General features: G+C 35.3%; 1 protein-coding gene across 2 annotated transcripts in view; it reads right to left on the reverse strand.

Moving 5' to 3' along the window:
• Positions 1-22,811, reverse strand: part of RIMS2 (regulating synaptic membrane exocytosis 2) — a 451,752-nt gene that overhangs the window by 349,166 nt on the left and 79,775 nt on the right. For both annotated transcript variants that reach the window (XM_030495413.1, XM_030495423.1), the window contains 2 exons: positions 14,624-14,834; positions 6,134-6,145 (listed from right to left, as the gene is read on the reverse strand). In XM_030495413.1, the coding sequence (XP_030351273.1) occupies positions 6,134-6,145; positions 14,624-14,834 (223 nt within the window). The remainder of the gene's footprint in view (positions 1-6,133; positions 6,146-14,623; positions 14,835-22,811) is intronic.

The following is a 22,811-nucleotide window of genomic DNA, read 5'->3' on the forward strand; positions in this document are numbered from 1 at the left end:
ACATCTTGTTTAAACATAGTATTTTTCACACTTATTTAAATTTCTTCAATATCTGCTGAAGCTGTCTACATACAGCCGCTCATATTATGTTGAATTACTGTCTTGCCTGTGTATCCAATATTTCATATATGAACAGATGCTTGCCATAAAAATTTCTTTTTTCACACAGCAGATCTAAACAGCAAACAGACAACATTAATCCAGATGCAAGGCCTTTTTCATTTAATTCCTTAACCTATCAACAAACTGTTCCTGGAAGACACTAGCTAAATAAAGCTCTAAGTAAACAGTTCCGGTAAAAAAAAAACTAACACCTTGGTTTGCAGCTTTACTCTATTACTAGCAATGTCTTCATTATTTATCTATATAGGCACTGGTTTCCAGCCACTGAAGCTGAATCTAGATAATTAAACATTTATACCATCCCCTGCTGTGCCATAATGTCTAAGTGTGTCCAAAGAGTCCTAGGTGTGCTGTTACACACCTGGGACTGAAACAAGGAATTTGCTGAGCTGCCTTTGATAAAGGTCTACACCTGGAACTTAATAGCACATGATATGGTTTCTGAATATTGCAACAGGTGGCAAATATAACTTAATGGTCAAGAACTCTTTCACCTTCTGGTTCCAGAATTGCAAATAGCTCTATTAGTTTGAACAAAAATGAAAGTGAAAATTTATTGATGTGATAAAGTATATATTGTTATTACACTGGTTCCATACCATTTTAAGATAAGATTATTTTAGGATACCTTGAAGAATTTAGATGGAAAATGGATAGATTTTGCACAATTTGAAATCAAAAGATAAAATTTCTAGTACTATCAGGATAGGAGAAACAGTAAAAAGAAAGCCGGCCCCTCTAACTCCACCAGGCTCTGTCTGAACCAATTCTATTCCTTTTCAGAAATTCAGTACCATCCAAAAGCAAACCAACTACTTCTAATTTTTGTACTATAAAATTACAATACTGTAGTGTACATGTACAGGACAAGGTTTACAGGAGGAACTAGTACCTTTCACACTGACTGTGTAGGTGAAAAAATTGAGCTTTTGGGCACATAAACCATTGCTCATCTACTACAGAAGTACACAGAATCATAGAATGGTTAGGGTTGGAAAGGACCTTAAGGTCATCTAGTTCCAACCCCCATATATGACTGTAAAGAGATTTTCAGACTTCTAGCTAGTTTTCTGTTCGTTCTTAAGTAAGAAACATATTCAAGTGTATTCTTCAAGGACAGAGCTTGCTAACAAAAGCAGAGTCCCACTACATAGATATAAAACCCCATATAGTCATCAGATTGAACTAGTTAAGACTATTCTGAAGCTACATTGTATCAAGAAGTTGTTTTAGTTTTATTTTCCAATTAACTTTCAAATACCAAAGAAGCTGGAAAAGACCATCGAGTTTCTAGGACCATATCCCCTTTTATTTGAACACCATTGACCTGTGCAGGAGAAAACTGGCTGAAGTTAATACAAATTAGACTACAATATAGTGCAGTCTCCGTGTTCCTTGACTGTGATGGTCAACACAGAGTGTACCTTAGTATGACAGTAAGGCCATCAAAGTTAACAACACATGAGATCTAATTTAAGGAAAACATTTACATTTACATGCCAATTTAACCATCAGTAGGATGTATTTACTATGTCTGGTCTTCAACTTGATTTCAACTTGATTTCAGTCAAGTTTAAATCTGCAATTTTAATAAGATGTGTGTATACCGACTACATTCTACAGGGTCACATCACAGCAGTCTTGATAACAGTGAAAATGGAAAGCTACCTAACATGTTTTTGAGCAGAGAATGCAATTTGACTGTGCATTCAGAGTAATTTTAATAAAGAGAAAAGAAGCAACTTAGTATTTAAATATATTTGCAGAGAGTCCATTTAATTTATGTTTTGAAAGAAACAGAGAAAAACCATGGGCTTTCAATGCTACATTCATTAAAAGCACCTACTGCTGGAGATGCATTCTGTAGTGATGAAGGAAACAAGTGTGAACTCTGAACACAGTAAGATAAAGGAGAGCAGCTTAGACAAATGGATACATGAGAAATAGGATCAGAGAACAGCCTAGGACAAGTGGCCCAAGGCAGGAAGGTCTAAGTTGCCAACTCTCCGAATTACTTTTAGAGATCCCAATCTGAAAGACAATACTCCTGAGCTGAGGAAAAGCATTAAGCTTCCTGCAGCACAGGAGTATCTCAGAAAACGATACTAAATAAATCTATTACAGGAGGCTTTTGTCAGAGGTATTCTAAGGATAGGAAATATTCTATTAGTTTCGTGAGTTCTTTTGTAAAAAAGTGCTTTTTTCCAAATTTCAGTAATTGGGAAATTAACATATTTGTTAAAACCCTATATCCTTTAGAGCATATACAGCCCATGAGAACACTGATGAGACTCAGAGTGTGTTTATTCATAAGACACTGTCAGTGTGATTCAAGTGTTAAGAACAGAGTAAGAGTTTAGCCAAGCGGGTATTTTCCAATAGCAAGAAGGCAGCAGGAGGAGGAGAAACCTATGGTTTCTACAAAACTTGTTACATTTATGCAATTTCACGTGAGAAAGCTGTAGGACACTGTGGGGGTACAGACCTGCAACATAGATGGTTTAGAAACAAGAGGATTCTTGGTATGGTCCAGGAACTGTTCAGAATGGCAGAAGTAAAATAAGAAAAAATCTATCTCTTGTTTAACAGTGAAATTTCCACAAAATGACAGGAAGCATTCCCACCACCCCCTGGGTCTCTCCTGACTGGAATAATAATATTCATTACTCTGGAACATGGTGGAGGAAAACTGAAGAATTGGAAATTTTAACTGCAGGAAGACAAAGGCAGAGAGAATAATGCAGTGGTAAGTGCTTTTGATCTTTTCTAATGTCATTTTGTATAGAATTGTTTTCTGAGACTAATCTGCTAAACATAACTGCGATGGTCTGAATTCTGTCTAGGAATCTCAAAAATTATTAAAATTTGATGTAATGATCAAAGTTCAAATAAAATTCCAAAGCCAATCAAGTTATTAGGGGAATTAACCTTGGAAACTATTCAGTAAAAACATTTGATTTTGAATTTGCTTAGAGGAGTCTGAGATTATCAAAAAAAGATTCTGCAGGTTCTTAACACTGGTGAAGCCTGAAGACTTGATTTTTAAAGACAAGCTATTTCTCTGTCTCTTAAGTACTTCAAAACTCATAATGCTACAAAGGTACAAAACTTACTTCGACAAAAGTGTCAAATGTTTTATCAAATTGTACAAGAAATAAAGACAGAACAAGGAGGAAGTTGCCTAGCATTGCTCCTCAGGTTTACCCTTTACGGAATTGTAAACATTTGTTGCAAACAATGTTTCTATGTAATTTAATGAAGTTGCATCTAACTTGAACCATAAAACCAGGTTTTTTATCTCTGTACCTGAGACAGGTATATAGCAAAGAATAAGAAAACAAACACTTCAAAAACAAAACATGAATTGATGTATCTAAACCTCAAATGTCCATAACTAAACACTGTATAGGGATTTTATCAAAGTTTTTAAAAGCCAGATGATGACCAGCAAGTGAAGGAACCTAAATCAGAAGAAACAGCATTTTATCCTGTCAACTGTTTCCAAAAACTTCCTGTATTAAGTTGCTTACTTATTTGTTTTCTCCAGAAATATCACTGATTACTTTAAAGCCACTGCCTCCAAGCTAAGGTACATAGTATGTAAGTTCATTTAAATTCAGGATAACCTCTACTTAAAGAAAAAAAATAAATCCAAAAGATGGAAAAAATTCACTAATCATACTGTTTTTCAACTTAAAAATAAACCATTTACTTCTCAGAGATCATCTTACTCTTTTACAACTTGACATAAACTATTCCTTTCTGGTACATTCGGGTTTCCATTTTGCAAAAGTACTTCTTTATATACTTTGATACTAGACTAATGAAGGACTGGGATATTTATTAGTCATTCCCATGTCCTATGCAGAAAAACACACAGTGAGCTTCATACTTCAAAGTGGTATTAATGTGTAATATAAGTTCTCTCCTATGTGTGTTTAATGGTACAACTGCTACATTACAACCCAGTCAGAATTCACATCCAGCTCCATTCCCCATCACCATAAACAGCACCAGTAGACTGGCGCATGATTGTCCCTATCATTCAACACTATATGCTGTCCCAGCTTTTCTGAAATCTTAATTTTCATCAAAAATATAGCAAGATTTCTACAGGGCACATACTAAAATGTCTTTCTACTCCATAACTCCTCACAGATCTGATGCTTTGAATACGCCTCATTTTCCAAATCCGTGTTGTTTAATTGGGTCAATGGACCACCAACAGCCACCAAATACCTATAACTTTACCTAGGAGCACTGTAGATTGAACTTGCCATTCTATGGTTTCAAAATATAGAATAGGCCTCTTAAGAAATACTGGAATTCACACCTTCTTTGATATGCTAACACTGGAAAATGAAGGATAACCAATAATAATAAGGATTCTCTCATGTCGGTTAACCTACTGATAAATACTATACCACAAAAAACTTGAAAATCATGTTTATATTGAAGTATCTGCTTTGATGGTATCTGTATACAATATACCACGGGTTTTAGCCGTATTGTGAGCACTAAAATAACAAGATGAATAACACTGCTGTCCCCACTTCACAATGTCTGTAGTCAAGAAAAAGTTGACCTAAAATATTTATTGTTCTTTCTGCTTTCATGACTTCTGAAACGTCTATTTCAAAATCGGTAGAAACAGATATTAACCAAAGCAACTTGAGGCACTATCATTATTTATGGAAAAACTCCCTGGCTTCTGTAACTTCACAACCTTTTAATTGTGAAAAACTCTAATAATGTAGGCCAAAAGAAAACTAAGTAATCTGCCAACAGACTGGGGACCAGTATGTGGCCCACCACAAAGATTGCTTGCCTGCTAGTAAAAGCATATCCTAAATGATAACAACAGCAGATGGCTTACAACATCTGTATGAAGCAAAGTATTTCTGAACCACGCATGTGAGTTAAATGTGAGCCTTGACACTGCTATCAGTAAGAAAAAAATACTTTTATTGTAGCAAGAGACTTTGCTGTGTACACATTCACTAAATGCGTACAAAAGCTAAAGAATTTCTTTACTCCATCTAATATAGGAACTTACTTGCCAAGCACTAAAGGGCAAGTTGCTTTTGCAACTGCAAGTCTTTAGAATACATTAGAGACTTTCATGGGAGAGCAGATTTATACTAGCTCAGGTAGTTTTCTCTATTCCGTTATTAAAAAAAAAAAAAAAAAAAAATCGCATTTAATTTGGTAATATATTGAAATATATCCAGGCTTATTCTCAAATTCAGTATAATATCACCTTTTCTAAATGTAGCTAAAATAAAACCAGATTAAAATATTTACTATAGGTGTAATATTACCAAGACAAACACAGTGTCAGTGACATGCATAACATCTAAAATCAGTTCAATATTATGCTCAATACAATATGTGCACTACATTTTAGAAATACCTACATACCATTTAATTTAGAAAATTAGCAGACAACTCTATGACATTGCTTGCCTATTCCTAAATGCTTAGAATATATATGTTTTCTTAATGTTTACTGGTATCTAATTGTGTTGTCATTGAATATCAAAACTGAACCACCATGCCAAAAAAAATTGCAAGATAAAATATTGAGTGCATACATATCAATGACACAAACATGACTACCACAGGGTGAAAAACCTATTTTGACAACTTTATGCCACCTTGATAAAATTCATTTGTATTTTTGTAAGAGAAACACCTGTGAGACATTACCTACTTATTTTTTTTTAAACTGTGCACATATCGTATTGCAAAACTAAAGGAACAGTAGGGGCATGCTCACAAAAGCTGCAAACAGAGAGGAATATCATGCATACTGTTCACAACAACTCACAGATTATTAGTAAGTTATCTAAAAATCAGGTAAGCCTTTCATGCCAAACATTGCTTTCATTTTAATGACAGTAACTCCCCTTGCCTTGAACAGGAATTACATCTGCGTAAATGAAAGCAAATGTAGGCCAGGAAATAAGTCTACACATAAAAGAACTTTAGACAGAAAAAAGGCTCTAACCACTTTGTCCTCCTGGAGTTCATATCCACGAAAGCGAGAAAGAAAGGACAGAGAAAAGACAAAGAAGGAAAGAGTCACTTTCATTTTGAAAGCAAGCAGTAGTATTTGTTAGTAAAATAAATGAACAAATATCAAAGGAATTAATATATATCTTTCTTATCTCCCCTAGTGTTGAAAAAGAGCTAGTGAAAAATGTATCATTTTAACAATTTTCTTAATCCTTTCATGGGTGAAATTGAGATGACTTTATATAGCAAAGAAAATATTTGTAAAAAAAAACCATCTGCACAAAGAAAATTATTTTTATAAAAATAATTTGGGAGTCCTGTCCAGATCACCTTAGTAAAATAAAAGGGGCATCTCATAAAAAGGATGCAGAAATTAGCTCTGCATGCCTTGGACCCCAGTATTGCAAATGATTAGCATACATCAACCATTTGCATTTGCAAAGAGTCCACAGAAATGACGAATGTTTGTTTACTGCAGCCAGATACAGGGTATGTATACTGTCATAACTGCCTGTTAGTCACTCAACTAGAATACTAGTTTTAAAGCATAGGGAGACATAGTTTGTCATAAGTGTTTACTAAATGTCATGTCAGATCTATATCATTTATAGACCTTTTTCATACCCATAAATGTTAAATACAAATATTCCCATTATTATTTTTCTTGAAGGAATTGTCTTTTTAGCTGTCTAAAACTGTAAATGGAATGATTTTTGTGAATGAGATTTGTACCTTAATTTTGCATGCCAATATGGAGACTAAATCTAGACATGCAATTAAACATTTAGCCGTGTTGGAAAGACAGCTGCTCACTAAGAAAGGATGACAACTCATTTTATAGCTTTGTTGTTCAGATACCTGTATGACATGTAACTTTGTGCTCCTCTGCTCTTACAGAAGTTTTATGTTCCCCCAATACAAGGGATACAAACAGGACAGAATACAACAGAGGCTATCCAAGACAGTCAAGGCACTTAAGCACACAATATACAAGGAGAAGCTAAGGGAGACAGGCTTTTTTAGCCAAAGGAAGGCTGGAGTAGGGAAGGATGCAGGAAGAGGGGAACTACTTGCATTCCTCAACTACTTGAAGGTGAGCTGTAGGGAAGACAAAGACAGAATTTTCTTGAAGATGCACAGTTAATGGACCAAATGCAACAATCAGGGGATTGAAGTGGGTATAAGGAAAAAAAAAAAAATCAAAAGAGTGGTTAAGCACTCAGAGAGATTGACAAAGAAGTTACAGATTCTCCATCCTTGGAGATTCTTACAACTCAGTTGGACAAGATCCTGAAAACCAGGTCTGACTTTGAAGTTAATCCTGCTTGGAGCAGGAGATTGCTCTAGATTACCTCCACAGGTCTCATCTGACCCATGTTATCCTCTGATCCTCTGTACAGTAATAAAAGATTAAAGTGTTTTCAAAGATGCTGTGGGGTTAAATGGCATTCTCAGTAATACAAATAGCAAATACCACTGAAAGCTATCTATCTAAATCACAGGACTTCTAAGCATTATCGCTCTGTGTCTAGAACTCCTAGCAGGAGTTCCTGTCCCACTGCAATAAGAGCAGTAGTGCTCCTAGATATTTTAAATGGAAACATCTAGTGCCTTGATTTCTCAGCCTCACCTCTGAAGAAATATACTCTACTTTGCAAAAGGAGCATAACTCATACGCAGGTATTTTTAGCACAGAGGCTAAGAAATTTTTAAAACTGTAAATGCCTGATGAGGTTGCTTTCTCAGTGAATGTCTCGCAGCAGCAGGAAGGGTAACAGCACAGAAGAGTAATTAATAGCCCAGCTCCCCACTTTAAAGATGGAGACACCAATTAGAAATAAAATGTTAAAACAAAAGAACTTGAGAAAATTAAATAAACTCCAGAAAGACATAGTAGGTAAAGAAGCACATGACAAAGATTTTAAATATACTAAACCGAAGAAAAAAGTAAATGTAGCAGGTTTCACAAAAACATGGAAAACAGTCATATTTCAAACTAGAAAATAGGAACATCTTTAAAACAATCTATAATGAATGAAAATTATAATATTAAGTAGAAGAGATTAAAACTTACACAAAGTTTTAAAAGGTGCAAAATTTTAAGAAAACAAATTTTGAGATGAACTGTATCTTTATTAATTGATTTTTTTTATCATATAACATAGCTTATTGTTCTGTGTGCCAGGGCTGACTATTCTTTAGAGCAAGATTGCCTGTTTCTAGCACAGTTCTTAATGTCTTAATAATTTTTAATGTCTTCAGTTTTAACTTCTTTTTTTCATATTCTGCAATGCATCACTAGCCCTGAAATTTTAAACCGCACTATAAATAAAGCCTATAATGTTTCAAGAAGATGCTTAAAAGTTGTACTATTTCCTTGTAATTTTCACTACACAGGACCCATAGTTTGGTCATTTCATGACAAGCAGTATTGTTTGTAGTATTCTCCTCATGCATACACACTGAAGCATGGGACAAAAGGCAACAAATGCAACTTGGAATGTGGGAAATTCAGGTTAGATATAGGTACATTTTTCTTCTATTTTTTAATCATGAGAGTGGTCAAGCACTGGAATAGGTTGCTGAGAGTGGTTACTGAATCTCCATCCTTGAAGATTCAAAACTCAAGTGGGCAAGGCCCTCTGGAAACTTAGGCAATTCAACATTCTTTGAGCAAGAGGTTAGATGAGATATCCTACAGATGTCCTTTCCACCCCAATTACTCTATGACACTTTTTCCTAACTCATGAAGAAAATACAACTACATTACCCTTTTTAAATACATCTGCATATACTTAAACATTCTGTTTTGTCATTCATTGGGATTTCTTTCCCAATTTTATCTCTATTCTGAAAATAATGACTAATATTATTTATCCATTGTCCTGACTACTTTCATGCTGTTCTAACAGAGTATTCCGGTCTAACCAAATTGTTAGTGATCATAACATGTAGAAAATTCTACCTATTAATTATTCTAATAGTCTCTGCAAATACACAGATGATCTGCACTTCTTCATACTATGAATTATGTTCTGATTAATTTTTTTCACTCAGTAGTTTTCACCTAAGATACGAGGATTTTTAAAACACCTATGAGAGTAAAACCATAATACATAAGAAAAAATGTAAATTCATTTAAAATGTAAATGTAAATTGAAGTCTCAAACACTTCACCATATAAGTGTAAGCTTTCCAACATAAAGCAGTAATCTCAACAACTGGTGGCTTTGAAAGGGCAGTTAAGACTCCAAATCCTGTCTGTCTTGGAGTCTGTTTTGACTCCAAATACTGTTATCAGAACAGTAATCAAGACTTGGTTCACACAGTCTACCTTTGTTGAATAACCTCCAGGATGAAGAGTTTCTTTTCAGAACAGGCTATGAAATATAGAGATATGTGAAGATATGTGAAGTCCAAGGCAAGCCATCATGCTTTACTAACCACATAAGACTACCTCCAGCCTCTCAGCTGCTTCCCCCACATTGCTCATAGCAATACAAAGAATAGACCATGGTGTATACTAGCTGAACTGTAGTCCTGATAAGTTTCATTATAGCTTTCAAAAGAATAAAGAAGCTGATCACCTCAAATAACAGAGAGTTGATCATTGTTTAGAGATGTCATAATAAGCATAGATGTTCACAATGGCCTTAACATTGTTCTCTTCTAATCAGGAGCAGATTTCAGATTAGAAGTCTTTAATATATTTGATAATAAAAACACTATTCTATTCATGGAGAGACTAAGCTATGAAATTCATCCCAATTAGAACAATAACTTTTACCACCTTCAGCTGTGAATTTACAACTTCTAAATCAGAGATCGTCTCTGGAATAATTCAGCAGCTGACTTTTTCAGAGGTACTTGTACTGAGATTCTGCAGAAATATTAATACAATTGTAGGTTATCAGATTTTACAGGTGTTACGTGGACTAGACAAAAAAAAAAAAAGAGAAAGAAGTTTGCAAGGTCACATGTCTTTTCTAGAGAAATGCAGAATCACACCATGTCTCCTAAGGATCAATTTATTTGCATGTGATAGGAAATCATTGACTTCATCCCAAATCCTAGTGACTTAGAAATTCTGATTGTGGCAGACTAATTCTTCAGTGCTTGCCAATTGTGGACAAAATGAAATGGATTATGCATTAGCACAAGCCTGCCAAAATTTTGATTTCTGACTCCATTCAGATGGTCACACTGCAAGTCCTTCAGTTAGAATCATTTAACAAAGAGAACTTGATAGTTTTCTGAAACTCAGACATAGTCCCAGAGAAATAAACAGAATGCAAAGGATTCACAGAACCAGAAGGAGCTGGGAGAAGTTCCCTACTTACACCTTAGTAGTTGTGCATGCAGTTGCTGGGTCCTATAAGACAACTGAAAACCTCTTATTTCCGATGTTCAAAGACAGAGAGAAGCATGTTTCAGTGGCTGCAAGTGACAGCAAGTTGTCAAACAGCCTGAAAGGAGGTATTTAGCATGCATCAAATTAAGTTTTCAGACAAGTACTGTTTTCTTCCTCTACAAGTGAAATGTTGGTTTACTGAACTGGCATTCTGAGCTGTTGAAATTTATATTCACTGCACACTGCGCTGTACCTATCTGGAAGCTGTATTTTTCCATTTTAGCATGAAAATGTCTCAGCTGCATAAACCTCATTCTGCTATCTACTGCCTCATTCAGTGTGCATTCCCCTATATAAATCTGAACATAATTTTAAAAAGAACAGTAGCATATTTTGTATATCAGTGGTACCTATGTTACTAAGAACAACTACTGCTTGCTGTCATGTTATTTATTATTTCAGTTTTAATCCATCTGAAATTGTTCATAAACTTAAAAGATGATAGTTCAAGGTCCCTTAGTCCCATGAAATTTAAGCCCCCATCCTGACTGAGTACTCCATTTACTAAGATAATAAGCAGTACAGAAGCAGCATTACCACCATTATCAGTTTTATTTCTTTGATCTTGAAGGAACTCCTACATAATGATAACTTTCGTGCAACCTGAACTGAATTTCAATGCCTATATTTCAGGCACCGTAACTAAACTGAAAAAACGAATAAATCATCCAGTCATTCTGAGAATCCTAATCTAATGCTCTGACAACAATCAAACATTTCCATGCTCTGTTCCTACTCATGACCACGAACTTTGTAAGCAGTAGTTCTCTTCGTGACCTTTGAAAGAGTTCTTTGCAATTCTACATCATCTGAGATGCGCGCTGCTAATGCTGCTCTGTACTAAACTATTTAGTAGCAGAATCTGGTATAAATGGCATGAATGTGGCTTGAAACTTGATATTATGAAAAAGTTCACAAACAGATCAAACAGCTCCATCAAAGAACATTTCAGACAGTTAAAGAATCACCTTATATAAGGTCCAAAGCAGACATATGTAACCTGTCAAAAAAAGTCTACAAAGACCAAAGAAAATCTAGCAAAGTTAAAACAGGAAGCTATTAGAAGTTATCCTTCCAGAAGATGAAGTTATATCCATTAGGAAAACGGAAAGGAATGGATTCTGCTAAATTCTGGTAGAGCATAAATAATCTTCATGGAATAATGTGCATAGGCATAAAAGAGATCATAAATAAGAGACTGACACAATCTGTCTGAATTCAATGTTTTGTATTCATGTTCACAGTGATTAGAGAGATACTTACTCTAGAATATCATTTTATGCAGAACAAACCAGAGGATATACTTCAAAATTTTCAGAAAGAAAGCTATAAAATGAGTCAAACAAAAAAAAAAAAAAAAAGTAACAAATTTTTAACATCAGATGATATTCAGTGTAAAAGATCTCAAGTCTAAAATATCTAACTATTAACTGTAATACAGAGTCTCTCATTGACAAGAAAAATAAAAGGTGGTAAATATGATGCCAATTTATTTATATTTTAGGAATTTCACTGTTAGATAAACTGAATAATAAACAAGGGAGTCTGACATCTACATTGAACAGACTTTTAGAAACCAAAATAGAGAATAAAATTAGCAAGCATATGAATAAGTTATGATAAAATGTGGAAAAGTGAGAATGGCTTTAGTAAAGGGAATTAATCTCTGTTACATGTATTAGAATTCCTTTAAGGAGTCACAAAGAAAGTGAGTAAATGGGATTTATTCATACTGCAGAGTTGGGCTTCCAGTCTTCTAAAGTGTCTCATGTGTCATGGAATAGGAATAAATTCATCCATGAGAAAACAACTGATGAAAAGACAAAAAGAAAAGAACCTGAATAAACAGTTAGGGTTTTTTAAGGGAGAAGTATCACCTGTGAAGGGGATCTGTCTAGAGATGCTTTGTCCAGCATATTCATAAATTATCTACAACTTAAATAAATGAGAGATAGAAAATCTTATTTATCTCACTAAAATATCAGCAGTATTTTAGAAAAACAGCCAGCTGAGAAGAGCTGCAGAACAGACCCATAGTACTGAATGAAGAAGTCAACTTACAGAAAGACAGGTTTAGGTTAGACAGCTAGAAAAACTTTCTATGGTGAGGATGGTGAGGCAGTGGAACAATTAACCTAAGAAGGTGTGGAAGAATCTCATTGGAAATCTGTCAAGAGAAGTCAGACAAATATCTGCCAAGTTCACATGATCTATCCTGAGGACAGTCTAAATTATGTATCAGAAAGTTTCATTAGAAAATGAAGCCTTCCTCCCAATGTAATTTTTCTATGTTTTTAAGTATGCAGACATAATGACTTAAATATCTATCCTGACTGTCTTTTATAATCAGATGAAATTAAGACAGAAATTATTATATCTCTTTCTACTGGCAATGTGATTTTGTTACAAAAAAAAAAAAAGAAAAATAAAAACATGTGAGCTTACTGACAACATTTTAAAATTACCTTAAAAAATCCAAGGCAGTTTGAGAGATTTAAACATAATCTCAGTTACTTTAATCAACAGGAAATAGCAGATTATTTTATACTTTGTCAATCAAAACCTTCAGTCCTTCATTTAAACCTACCTGGTTTGGACGAAGAAATACATAACATTTATACCATTGTCTCTTACCTTCCAAAAGATTAAGATAAGATTTGCAGATTGCATGGTATTTGCAATGAACATATTATATTTAAAAAAAATAGAATTACAGAAATAAATTGCACTGGAAAATAATTATATTAATAATTATTAAATTATTACATTATTGTATTGGTTTACAAAAGATGTGTGTCCACAGAAGACTAGTTTAAGATGCCCTGAGCATTGTCATGAATATCCTACAAGTATATGTCAGAATCTGAAAAAGATACTGTATAAGAGGTGAACATTTTATCTAAAATGTTGAAAAAAACTGATCTCAGAACTTTTTTCTATGGTTACCTCAGTTTTGCTGAATTTTTTACTCTATGATCCAACATTTACAAATTCGCATTGCTGCTTGGATAAAAAAAATCAGATTACTTGTTGCTATACAATAAATACCACTATACCAGCTGTTACTCTAGATTATTCATCCATTTAATTCTTTCCTAAAAATATTTTCACATTTGTAAGCATATTTATATTTGCATATAAAGGACATGGACCTGCTGGAGCAGGCCTCCAGAGGAGGCCACAAAGATGATCAGAGGGCTGAAGCACCTCTGCTAGGAAGACAGACTGAGAGAGCTGGGCTTGTTCAGGCTGGAGAAGAGACAGCTCTGGAGGGACCTTAGAGCGGCCTTCCAGTACCTAAAGGGGCTGACAAGAAATCTGGAGAAGGATCTGTTGTAAACGCATGTAGTGATAGGACAAGGGGGAATGGCACTAAACTGAAAGAGGGTAGATTTAGGTTAGGCATTAGGAAGAAATTCTTTACTGTGAGGCTGGTGAGGCACTGGAATGGGTTTCCCAGAGAAGTTGTGGCTGCCCCATCCCTGGAAGTGTTCAAGGCCAGGTTGGATGGGGCTTTGAGTAATCTGGTCAAGTGGAAGGTATTCCTACCCAAGATCTCTTCCAACCCAGACCATTCTATGAATCTATGATATACATAATATATGTGCATATGTATAATAGATAGAAAGATTTAAAAGCTCCGTAATATATTGCATATACTCTGTTGAGACTAATTTTACAATAATCTTGTACAGAAGAGCCTGAGCAAGCAGAAAAGAAACATATCTTTGCTCTAACTTGTAATAGTTGGTGTCTCAATACTGACATCAGTAGATCACCAGATATACCTCCCTGCCTCCAATACAGAGATTCAATCCTCTAATCCAAGCATTCTGCTTTCATGAGTCTGTTAGTAGAAATGATATGTATTAACTTGCAAGCCACAGTCACACACCCATCTGCAAATAGCAATTATTTGAAATTAGGACAGATGTCTTACAAGGCCCTAAAGTATATATCATTACCACCTTAAAGGAAATCCATTTCAGTAGCTATATGTTTTGGATGCATAAACAATGAATGAGATACTGAGTAGGAGAAGCTTGTTACTAAACTTTCATAACTCCATACCTTATTTGACCGTAAAGACACTCTTCCTCCACAGCGTGCACAGAACTTAGTTTGGCAATATGAACAGTTATGGCCACAGCCATCAGCAAATTTTGTTTTGTGGCAGATGCCACAAGTTGGGGCATCACCCTTCTGCTCCTGCTGCTGCTGAGATTCTTCACCCATCTTCTTCACTTGCTCCTTATACATTTCAAACTGCTGATGTAATTTTCTGCAGAAGAGAAGAGATCATTAACAGTTGTTTTATTTAAGCCCACAAATACTTTGCAATCCTTAAACTGCAATCAATCTCAAAATACAAATCATAGAGAAATACTGCAGTAAGGTAAATAAATTTAACTTATGATGTTCCAGAAGTGTAGTGTTCAAGAATTACTTCTTTTGCATTATAAATAAACTCCAGGAGGAGGCCCAACACTGATAACATACAGCACACGGTCCAGCTGGTACAATGAGAAGTAACTTTGCTTTAGGATGTAACCAGCTGTTAGCTGCAAACACCACAGCAGGAAACATGGGCTGAGTGATCCAAGAGCCCATGGCACTAGACATTAAAGTGGTTGATAGCAGGGGAAAAAAAAAATCTCATTTATTCTTCCAAGTGTACTTCTACCTAATTCCGCCAGAGAGATGCAAATATCTGCTCTTGATATAGCTCATCTTCTTTTATCCAACAATACTGCACAGAATAATAGTTTTAAAATGCTTTTTCAATCACTTTTCAAGCACTAGGCGCAAGCCCATAACAAGTTACCTCAGCTTAACAAGTTATAAATCACTTAAGCCATTCATATCATTATATAGGTACTGCCATCTCATGCCAAATACAAGGTAGAAAACTATCTTAGGTGTACAACTCAGTGATGGTAGTTTAAAATACACACACATTTTACATTCCATTTCCAGAGGACTAGGAGCACAGTCATAGTCAGCTGCCATGTGCATACAGAACTGCAATGATTCTTTCAGGCATGCTACTTCATTCACATTTCTGAGCCTGCAATAATCAACTCTCCATATACGATAGTTAAAACTGTTTCACTATGACCAAAGTTAAAGACTCATTTCATGTTCCGTAATGGAAGTTTCTTCTCAAAGCTCCTACTTCTGAAGGTAAATGATGTCATGGGAAATCTAATTTTCCATGTAAGAAGTTATAATTTTTTAGCTCCCATAGTTGCTGAAAAAAACTGGAAAATGTGACATAGCATATGACAGCAAGAGATACAAACACAAAAAGAAAACGAAAAGAATTTTGACTTCTTTTCTGGTTTTACCTTTGCAATTCAAGGGGGTCTTTAGGTTCTTAGCATGGAATTCAACTCTCCTAATTTTCCTAATAGAGATTGTAAATTTTAACAAGCTAAAATTTATTAATCCAATATAAGCAGGTTTTCTAGCCCCTTGAACAGACATAAGCAAAACTCCAAAAATGAAGCTTTTTCTATGAAACATCAAAATGTTATACTAAGCAAAAAAAAAAAAAAAAAAAAATTGCAAAAGATTTATTTTTCTTTAGAATTATCCTTCCAGAGATTCTTGAGATTATGTTATTAACAAATGTTATTAACACATGAAGTCTAAGATAGAAAAAAGAATAACCTCCTGGAAAAAAACTAAATGTGGGAGACCAATTTCATTAATGCAGAAATATATCCTTTCTATAGTTAAGATATAATGTAGTCATACAAAATTATTTCATCAGAAGTGTCAGAGGCTCTTACCAAAACAAATAAACTAAGTCAGTCAAAAATTATCTCAAACAATTTACCATGGATATTCACATATGGATATAACTGTTGGGATTTGCTTTGGTTTTTTTTCAGGACAACTGCCCTAATAATGGCCTTTACACTATACCACAGAGGAGTTGTAGGAACAAACAGGCAGCTCCTTCTCTCCATCAGGCAAGCCAGGAGGCTGGAGGCATGCCTCTCCTTCCGTGTACCAAAATGCTGCCTCAAGCCCTCAGCTGCCACTGACCTTTTACAGAAAGAGGGAAACCAGGGTTACTTCATGTTGCTTACGTGACATTTTTCTAGTCTACCTGCTCTTGTTACATGAGTTCAACTTTGAATCCACATGCTGTCCTCAGGACATAGCAGTTACTTGGTTTTCTCTTGCTTCCAGCCCCGCTGCCCCACCTTTTGGCGTGGAGCAGAGCAGTGAGAGGGGTCATGTCTCTGGCTTCACAGGAAGGTCACAGGGATTGTCATTGAACCAACAGGCATTTGTGGAGCCACGGGTTCCTCTGCCTTATCACTGATTCAAAAAGAGCTCATTGTTGATTGTTCTTTGTTGAATGGGGCAGGACACGAGTTATTAATAAAAAAGAGCTGAATGAAGTTGAGAACAAAATTTGGAAATCTGGAAGCCTGGCACATTTTAATGTTTTACACTGACGACAGTATATAATTGGTAGTTGGTAGTCTGGCCCGTTTCCAACAGTAACACATATAATCTCTGAGACCTTGCTTGCCTTTTAATTTTGCCAAACATTGCGTTCTTCATTTAAAGCGTATTATCTATGCTGAACTTCAAGTTTATTTTAGGTTACATTCAGTTTTGTGGCTTCCTTATAATCTACAGCCTTTGTTAGTATGATTGCTTAACAGTCTCACTGATGCATAAAAAAGAAGCCTTTTGCCAATTCTTAAGCCTCATGTACTGAAATAATTTCACTTTTGTTTCCTCTTGGGCACAAGAATCTATGTAAAGGTCACAACTTTTGCCTCAAAGTATAAACTTTTCAAGGTTATACATGGTAGTTTTTTAAAATCTTTGCTCTAGCAGCAAGCAACTTATTATCTGCCAAAGCAGTTTGTTATTACATCTTTTTCTGTTCCAAGAAAAATATTACATATATTGATAGCTGTCAGAAAAAATTAAACACAGAAGACAAAAACCTATTAAATAATCAGTTACACAATATATGTTCTATTTGCTAAGAAGAACAATTTGAATATGCATACTTGAAACAAAATAGAAAGTATTCATTTTAGCAAGTCCATAAAAAAAATCTCTGATCTATTCTATAGATTAATCATTGCTTTTGTCATCTAGCCTGCAAGAGTTTAAGCCAAAAACTAAACTAACATCACGCAGTGATAATGAGGTGTTTAGAATAGCAGTGTTTGAAATAAATTTAGTAAAAATTGTATAACCTTTTTTTCAGAAAATGCAATGCAAATAAAACTCCATTTTGTTCAAGTTGCCTACACTCAGAACATTGCTGCCTAAGAGGGCTCAGGAATTCAGTTACCAGGCAACTGAAAGTAACCAAAGCAAACTTCAGAGCTCTCACAGCACAGATCTTGGCCACTTGCATTAACAGAGTAACTCACTGGAGGATAAGGGCTGGAAATTGTAGTCTTGGGATACCCAAATTCACTTCCACGCTCTGAAGTGAAAACAGGCTCTGTAGACGAGCTGCATTTTAGGCCAAAATGCTTATCCATAATACAAATATTATTCTTAGGCGTGAAAGGGTTTTTATGATTAAAACCCCAGATAATTACATCAAACTATGTAACAGAACATTTAAGTAGAAACCTCAACAATTCATACCTTAACCCTTACGTGTATTTTGACAATGGCATTAATAGCACGTGCCATCTGTACTGATGCAAAATCTCTCTCCTTTTCCACAGTTTCCAAAAATACCAGTATTCACTTTAATAACTGCTATAAATTTTAGAGGAAAAGGAGAAGTTGGTATGAGTTTATGCAAAGACCTAAAAACAAAAATTAGGCTGGAAAATTGATATTTAAGTTACGCTCATTTTCATCTCTTGCGAGAATGAATTCCCTGAATCACACTCATACCTGCTGGAAGTTACAGTGGTGAAGTACATGAGGCTTATATTACTAGTCAAGACTTTTTTTGTACTGTAAAACATTGTAACCAAGACAGCTACATAGAGGACTTTTCAGTGTGAAAAGCAACTGTTTGAAAGAGCTTGGATTACTGTGTCAAGGTCAAGAAACAGTTTCTATTGGAGTACTTGCTTTGTTCTAGAATGGAATTAATTTAATCCTGCTTATTCTTGGTTCCACACACCTTTCTGGAAATAAGAAATTCAACATCAATCAAAAGGCAGCAATCTGTGAGTTTCTCATGAGCCATAAACTGCTGCCAAAGGGAGGTAAGAAAAGCACGTTCAATAGTGTGATGTCTCTCACTTGTGCAGAAGTTTTCATTTTCTCCTGTCCTCCAGAAATGTCCACAAAACTTTCAGCATTTTACACACACACCTCCCCTCCCCCCCCCCAAAAAAAAAAAAAATCCTTACTACTGGCAGGAAGTTCCAAAGCCACTCTTGCCTTCCAAAAATTCACTTAAACATTTCCAAAATTTCCAAAGGTGCTTAAAATCTGCCATTAGAAAGGGACTGCTAAGCAAGTATCTGGGATGCTGAGGCCAGATATAAGTGTAGCAGCTACTTATTTCCTGGCTACATTCCTCTCAAAGTTTTATTACTGACTGTAGCTCATGCCTCACTTCCTATTCCCAGGCAGGGAGCACGGATGTGGCTGGAATTCAGGCTTCAAACAGGGTTTGTTCACTTTAAGTTCTGCCAAGCCTGTTCATTCAATGATTTTTCTGCCTGGTGGCAATGACCATGTGGTAACCTACAATGTTCTTCCCTGTACTGTATTAAACACTTAATGCTTTCTAAAATAGTGCTAGCTAACCTGTCACCGAGTACACCCACTTCTCTTCTGAATGGATACTATTCTTGTACATACAACCCCATGTGTTTGCAAAGGTTAGGAAACAACTGGCTGAACATCAGCTCTGCTGATAAGAAACCCCGGGAAACAGGGTGGAAACCAGATTATGAGCCAGTGGAGTGTGTGCTCTCATTACAAATCGAGCAAATTACATATGGGGCCACATTATCAAGACTATAAGCAGCAGATAAAGGGAAGTTATATTTCCCTTTTAGTTGGCACTGGCAAAATGCACCTGCAGATTGGGGTCTGCCAGTTCATGAGGGATGATGACAAACCAGACAAGTCCAGTTAGCTTGATACAGATGGAGCAAACTAGAAAAAAACCCATGATTTTCATGTTTCCCATTCTCTAACATATTAAAGAATATCTACGTTAATTATTCTGTGATATTCATTAACCTGAAATAGGAACAGAGAAATAAGAACAGTGATGAAATTTTAAGTGCAGAACATCTTTAAGGAGGCTACAAGACAGGGTAATAAGAAAGGGAATAAGAAAGACCTGAACTTGATGAAAGGCTTACCTACTTACTTACAACAGGAATAACCTCATTCACACTAAAAAAAATATTATCTGTCTCTCAATCACAGAAGTATTTCTTTACCAGTACAATACTCTTACTGAATTCACACAAAAAACACATGATGGCCAAAATCTGAATCCTAGGTTAAAAAGACACAGACACAGTTAAATTAAGTTACTGCAGTTCACATGTGTGATATCATGTTTTCAGACAGCTTCACTGAAAGAACTACTGCAAAAAACATATACTTTTATTCTAAGTGAGTATATATACACTGACAGTGGCTGAAATACTGAAGAGAAGAGCTAAAAGAATGGCAAGAAAGGAGTGTGGTTGCTAAATGATACTGCCTTTGGAACCACAAATTCTCTGCTGGGGGGAACATGGACAAGCCACTCTAAGAAATAAAAGACGTCCAAAATGAGGTCTTCAAGCTGCCCTGGCTCCATTCTCTCTTTTCCCAGTTTACCAGGGCTTCCTACAAAGGCTTCCAATTCACGCTTATACCACATTTCATTCTTAGCTTATTTGACCTCCCTCATGAAATAGAAAATATTCCTCTCACTGCATTTTTCCCAATGTCATAATGAATTAATTATCCAGTATGAACCTAAATAAGTTTTCAAGTACAGATAAAGTCACATCACTGAATCTACTTTACTTTAGCACATTCAGAAACTCAGGAAAAAGGACAAGAAAGGATGTGGAAAAAACCTTCAGTTGTAATAACTGACTAGGATATGGCTCTGTGAATGAATCAACAGATTACACTCCAGCTAGACAAAAAGCCTAGCTGGAACTGGCAGGATCACCTTACCTGTCTATTTTTTTTTATTTTTTTTTTCGGTTTTATAATGCTCAGTACTGAATAAAGCTGCAGCCTTTGTTTATTAACTTTGTTTATTGGCAGCAGAAAGGCCACTATTTGCTGGCAAGGTAGCAGCGAACAATAGCTAAGTGCAGTAGTCCTGTGCAAGGCTACAAGAAAAAGTGATCATGAAGATGAACATATGGTCAATTAAAGGCTGACGCAATTAATGTTACCATATTTCTGTGTGGTTTTAATGATATCAAAATAAAGCTAGACAAGATGTACATAAAGGGAAAAGAAGTAGGTAACTCCTGGCTGTACCTGTTACTTCCAGATTACATCAGAACACATACTTGCTTCTACCTTTCCTGCAGCAGTTCAAGCTAACAGCAAGATTAAATTGAGAAGTGGTATCTATGTGACTAATTGTTTCTTCTTGATTGTTAAAATTAATCTTTAAATCTGTAACATACAAAAAGCTATAAAGTCCCAGTTATGGTTTAAACAGGCAGAATATAGTAACACATCTAATTCATCTAGGTCTTTTTCAATACTCTTTTTTTTTAACTATAATATATGAGAGGCATTTAAAAATAAAGAGAATACCACATTCCTCCAATAATTTAATAACAGCTAAATCAGTCAGACAAAGATACCTAATTTCCCTATATCTGATGGTTATGAGACCAGTAACTATAAGTTACTGCCTATAAGTAAGGAAGGTTCCTTCATAACTCCAGTTGGAAATTACTTCACATCTTTGAATATCTTCATACCCCTCTGTGGTTTATTTTAGTGTAACTGAGAAGGTTTTAATTATCCTTTTCTGAATCTTATTTAAAATCCCAACTTAGAACAGAAATTTACACAATTTTCATACAAATATTTTGATGGTTATGCTGGGGTATTTTTTCCCTCACTCTCATTAGCTGGTCCTGTATTAGAAAAAAATCTGTAAAAGAGCTTTTTTAAACCATAATTGCCATTATGTTTTTCTCATTTGTTTCCAAAATAAACACTGTTTGCTAAATTTCTCATTCTTTCTCCATAAAAATTCTTCATTTATTCTTCTAATAAATTTTGCTCCTACTTCTATACCTCCTCCACCTGTACTTGACACGTAGTCAAAAAGACTCCTTTTTTAATGTTTAAGCATCAAGCAAGTAAATTAAATTCATACCGTTATACACAATATTGGTAGTTTTCCTTCTGTTTTTGACCCTTGTGACAAGTCCAACACTTCCCAGATAATTTTAGGTCTCACTCAAAGTAAAATTAACCATGTCAGTTACAACTGAAAAAAGGCAATCTTCCAGTGCCCCTTCCTCCCCAAGGAAATTCTCCAAGTATATCCCACAACTGCCTTGCCTCTGTTGAAAATATTTTATCTCCAGTTCCATGGGCCTTGTCTCTGTGTTTGCAATTCACAGTATCCCAAAGGAGCTGCTTTGGTAAAGTGCTGAAACTGTAAGTACTAATCCTCAGCTGACAATGAAGATCAGGAGCAAGAGGCTGAACCTCCAGTAAAAGTAGGCTGCCAGGAAGTGTATACGGCAAAGCACAAGAAAAGGATCTTTAAAGATGGGCATTTGTACTGTCATTTCATTTGTATTTCATCCCAGTTACAGTAAGCAAAAGAAATTACAAGATTACAGGTTAAAAATTACACATAATTATGGTCAATTTGTTTTTACTAACTCGTTATGAAACAAGATGTAAGCAGTCACTCTGTGTGCCTTATGTATCCAGGTATTTTCAATTATTTCACTTAATTTCTGCCAATTCTGGTGGGAAAGAACAATTGTCTCACAGACAATTGGGTTTAAAATTTGGAAAAATAGTAATAGTGACAGAAAGAAACTTTTGGAAATGTCGCGTCTAAGGGTAAAGATGCATCATGACCTCTAGCTTTATTGAATATTAGAAAGGATACAATCACCTTACAAAAGGTGATACTATTCGAATCTTTGAACTGATACTATAATACCATCACGTATTGCTGCTGCTAAGCAGTTGGGACAAGTGGTAGGGAAGTTTTCAGAAACTGTGCATGGCAGCAAGTCCTTCTTTCGGCATTCAGTATCATATTGCTGTTGACCAGCATCTGTCCTTAATT

Source organism: Strigops habroptila, chromosome 1 (assembly GCF_004027225.2).
Source record: "Strigops habroptila isolate Jane chromosome 1, bStrHab1.2.pri, whole genome shotgun sequence".
Taxonomy (NCBI): Eukaryota; Metazoa; Chordata; class Aves; order Psittaciformes; family Psittacidae; genus Strigops; species Strigops habroptila.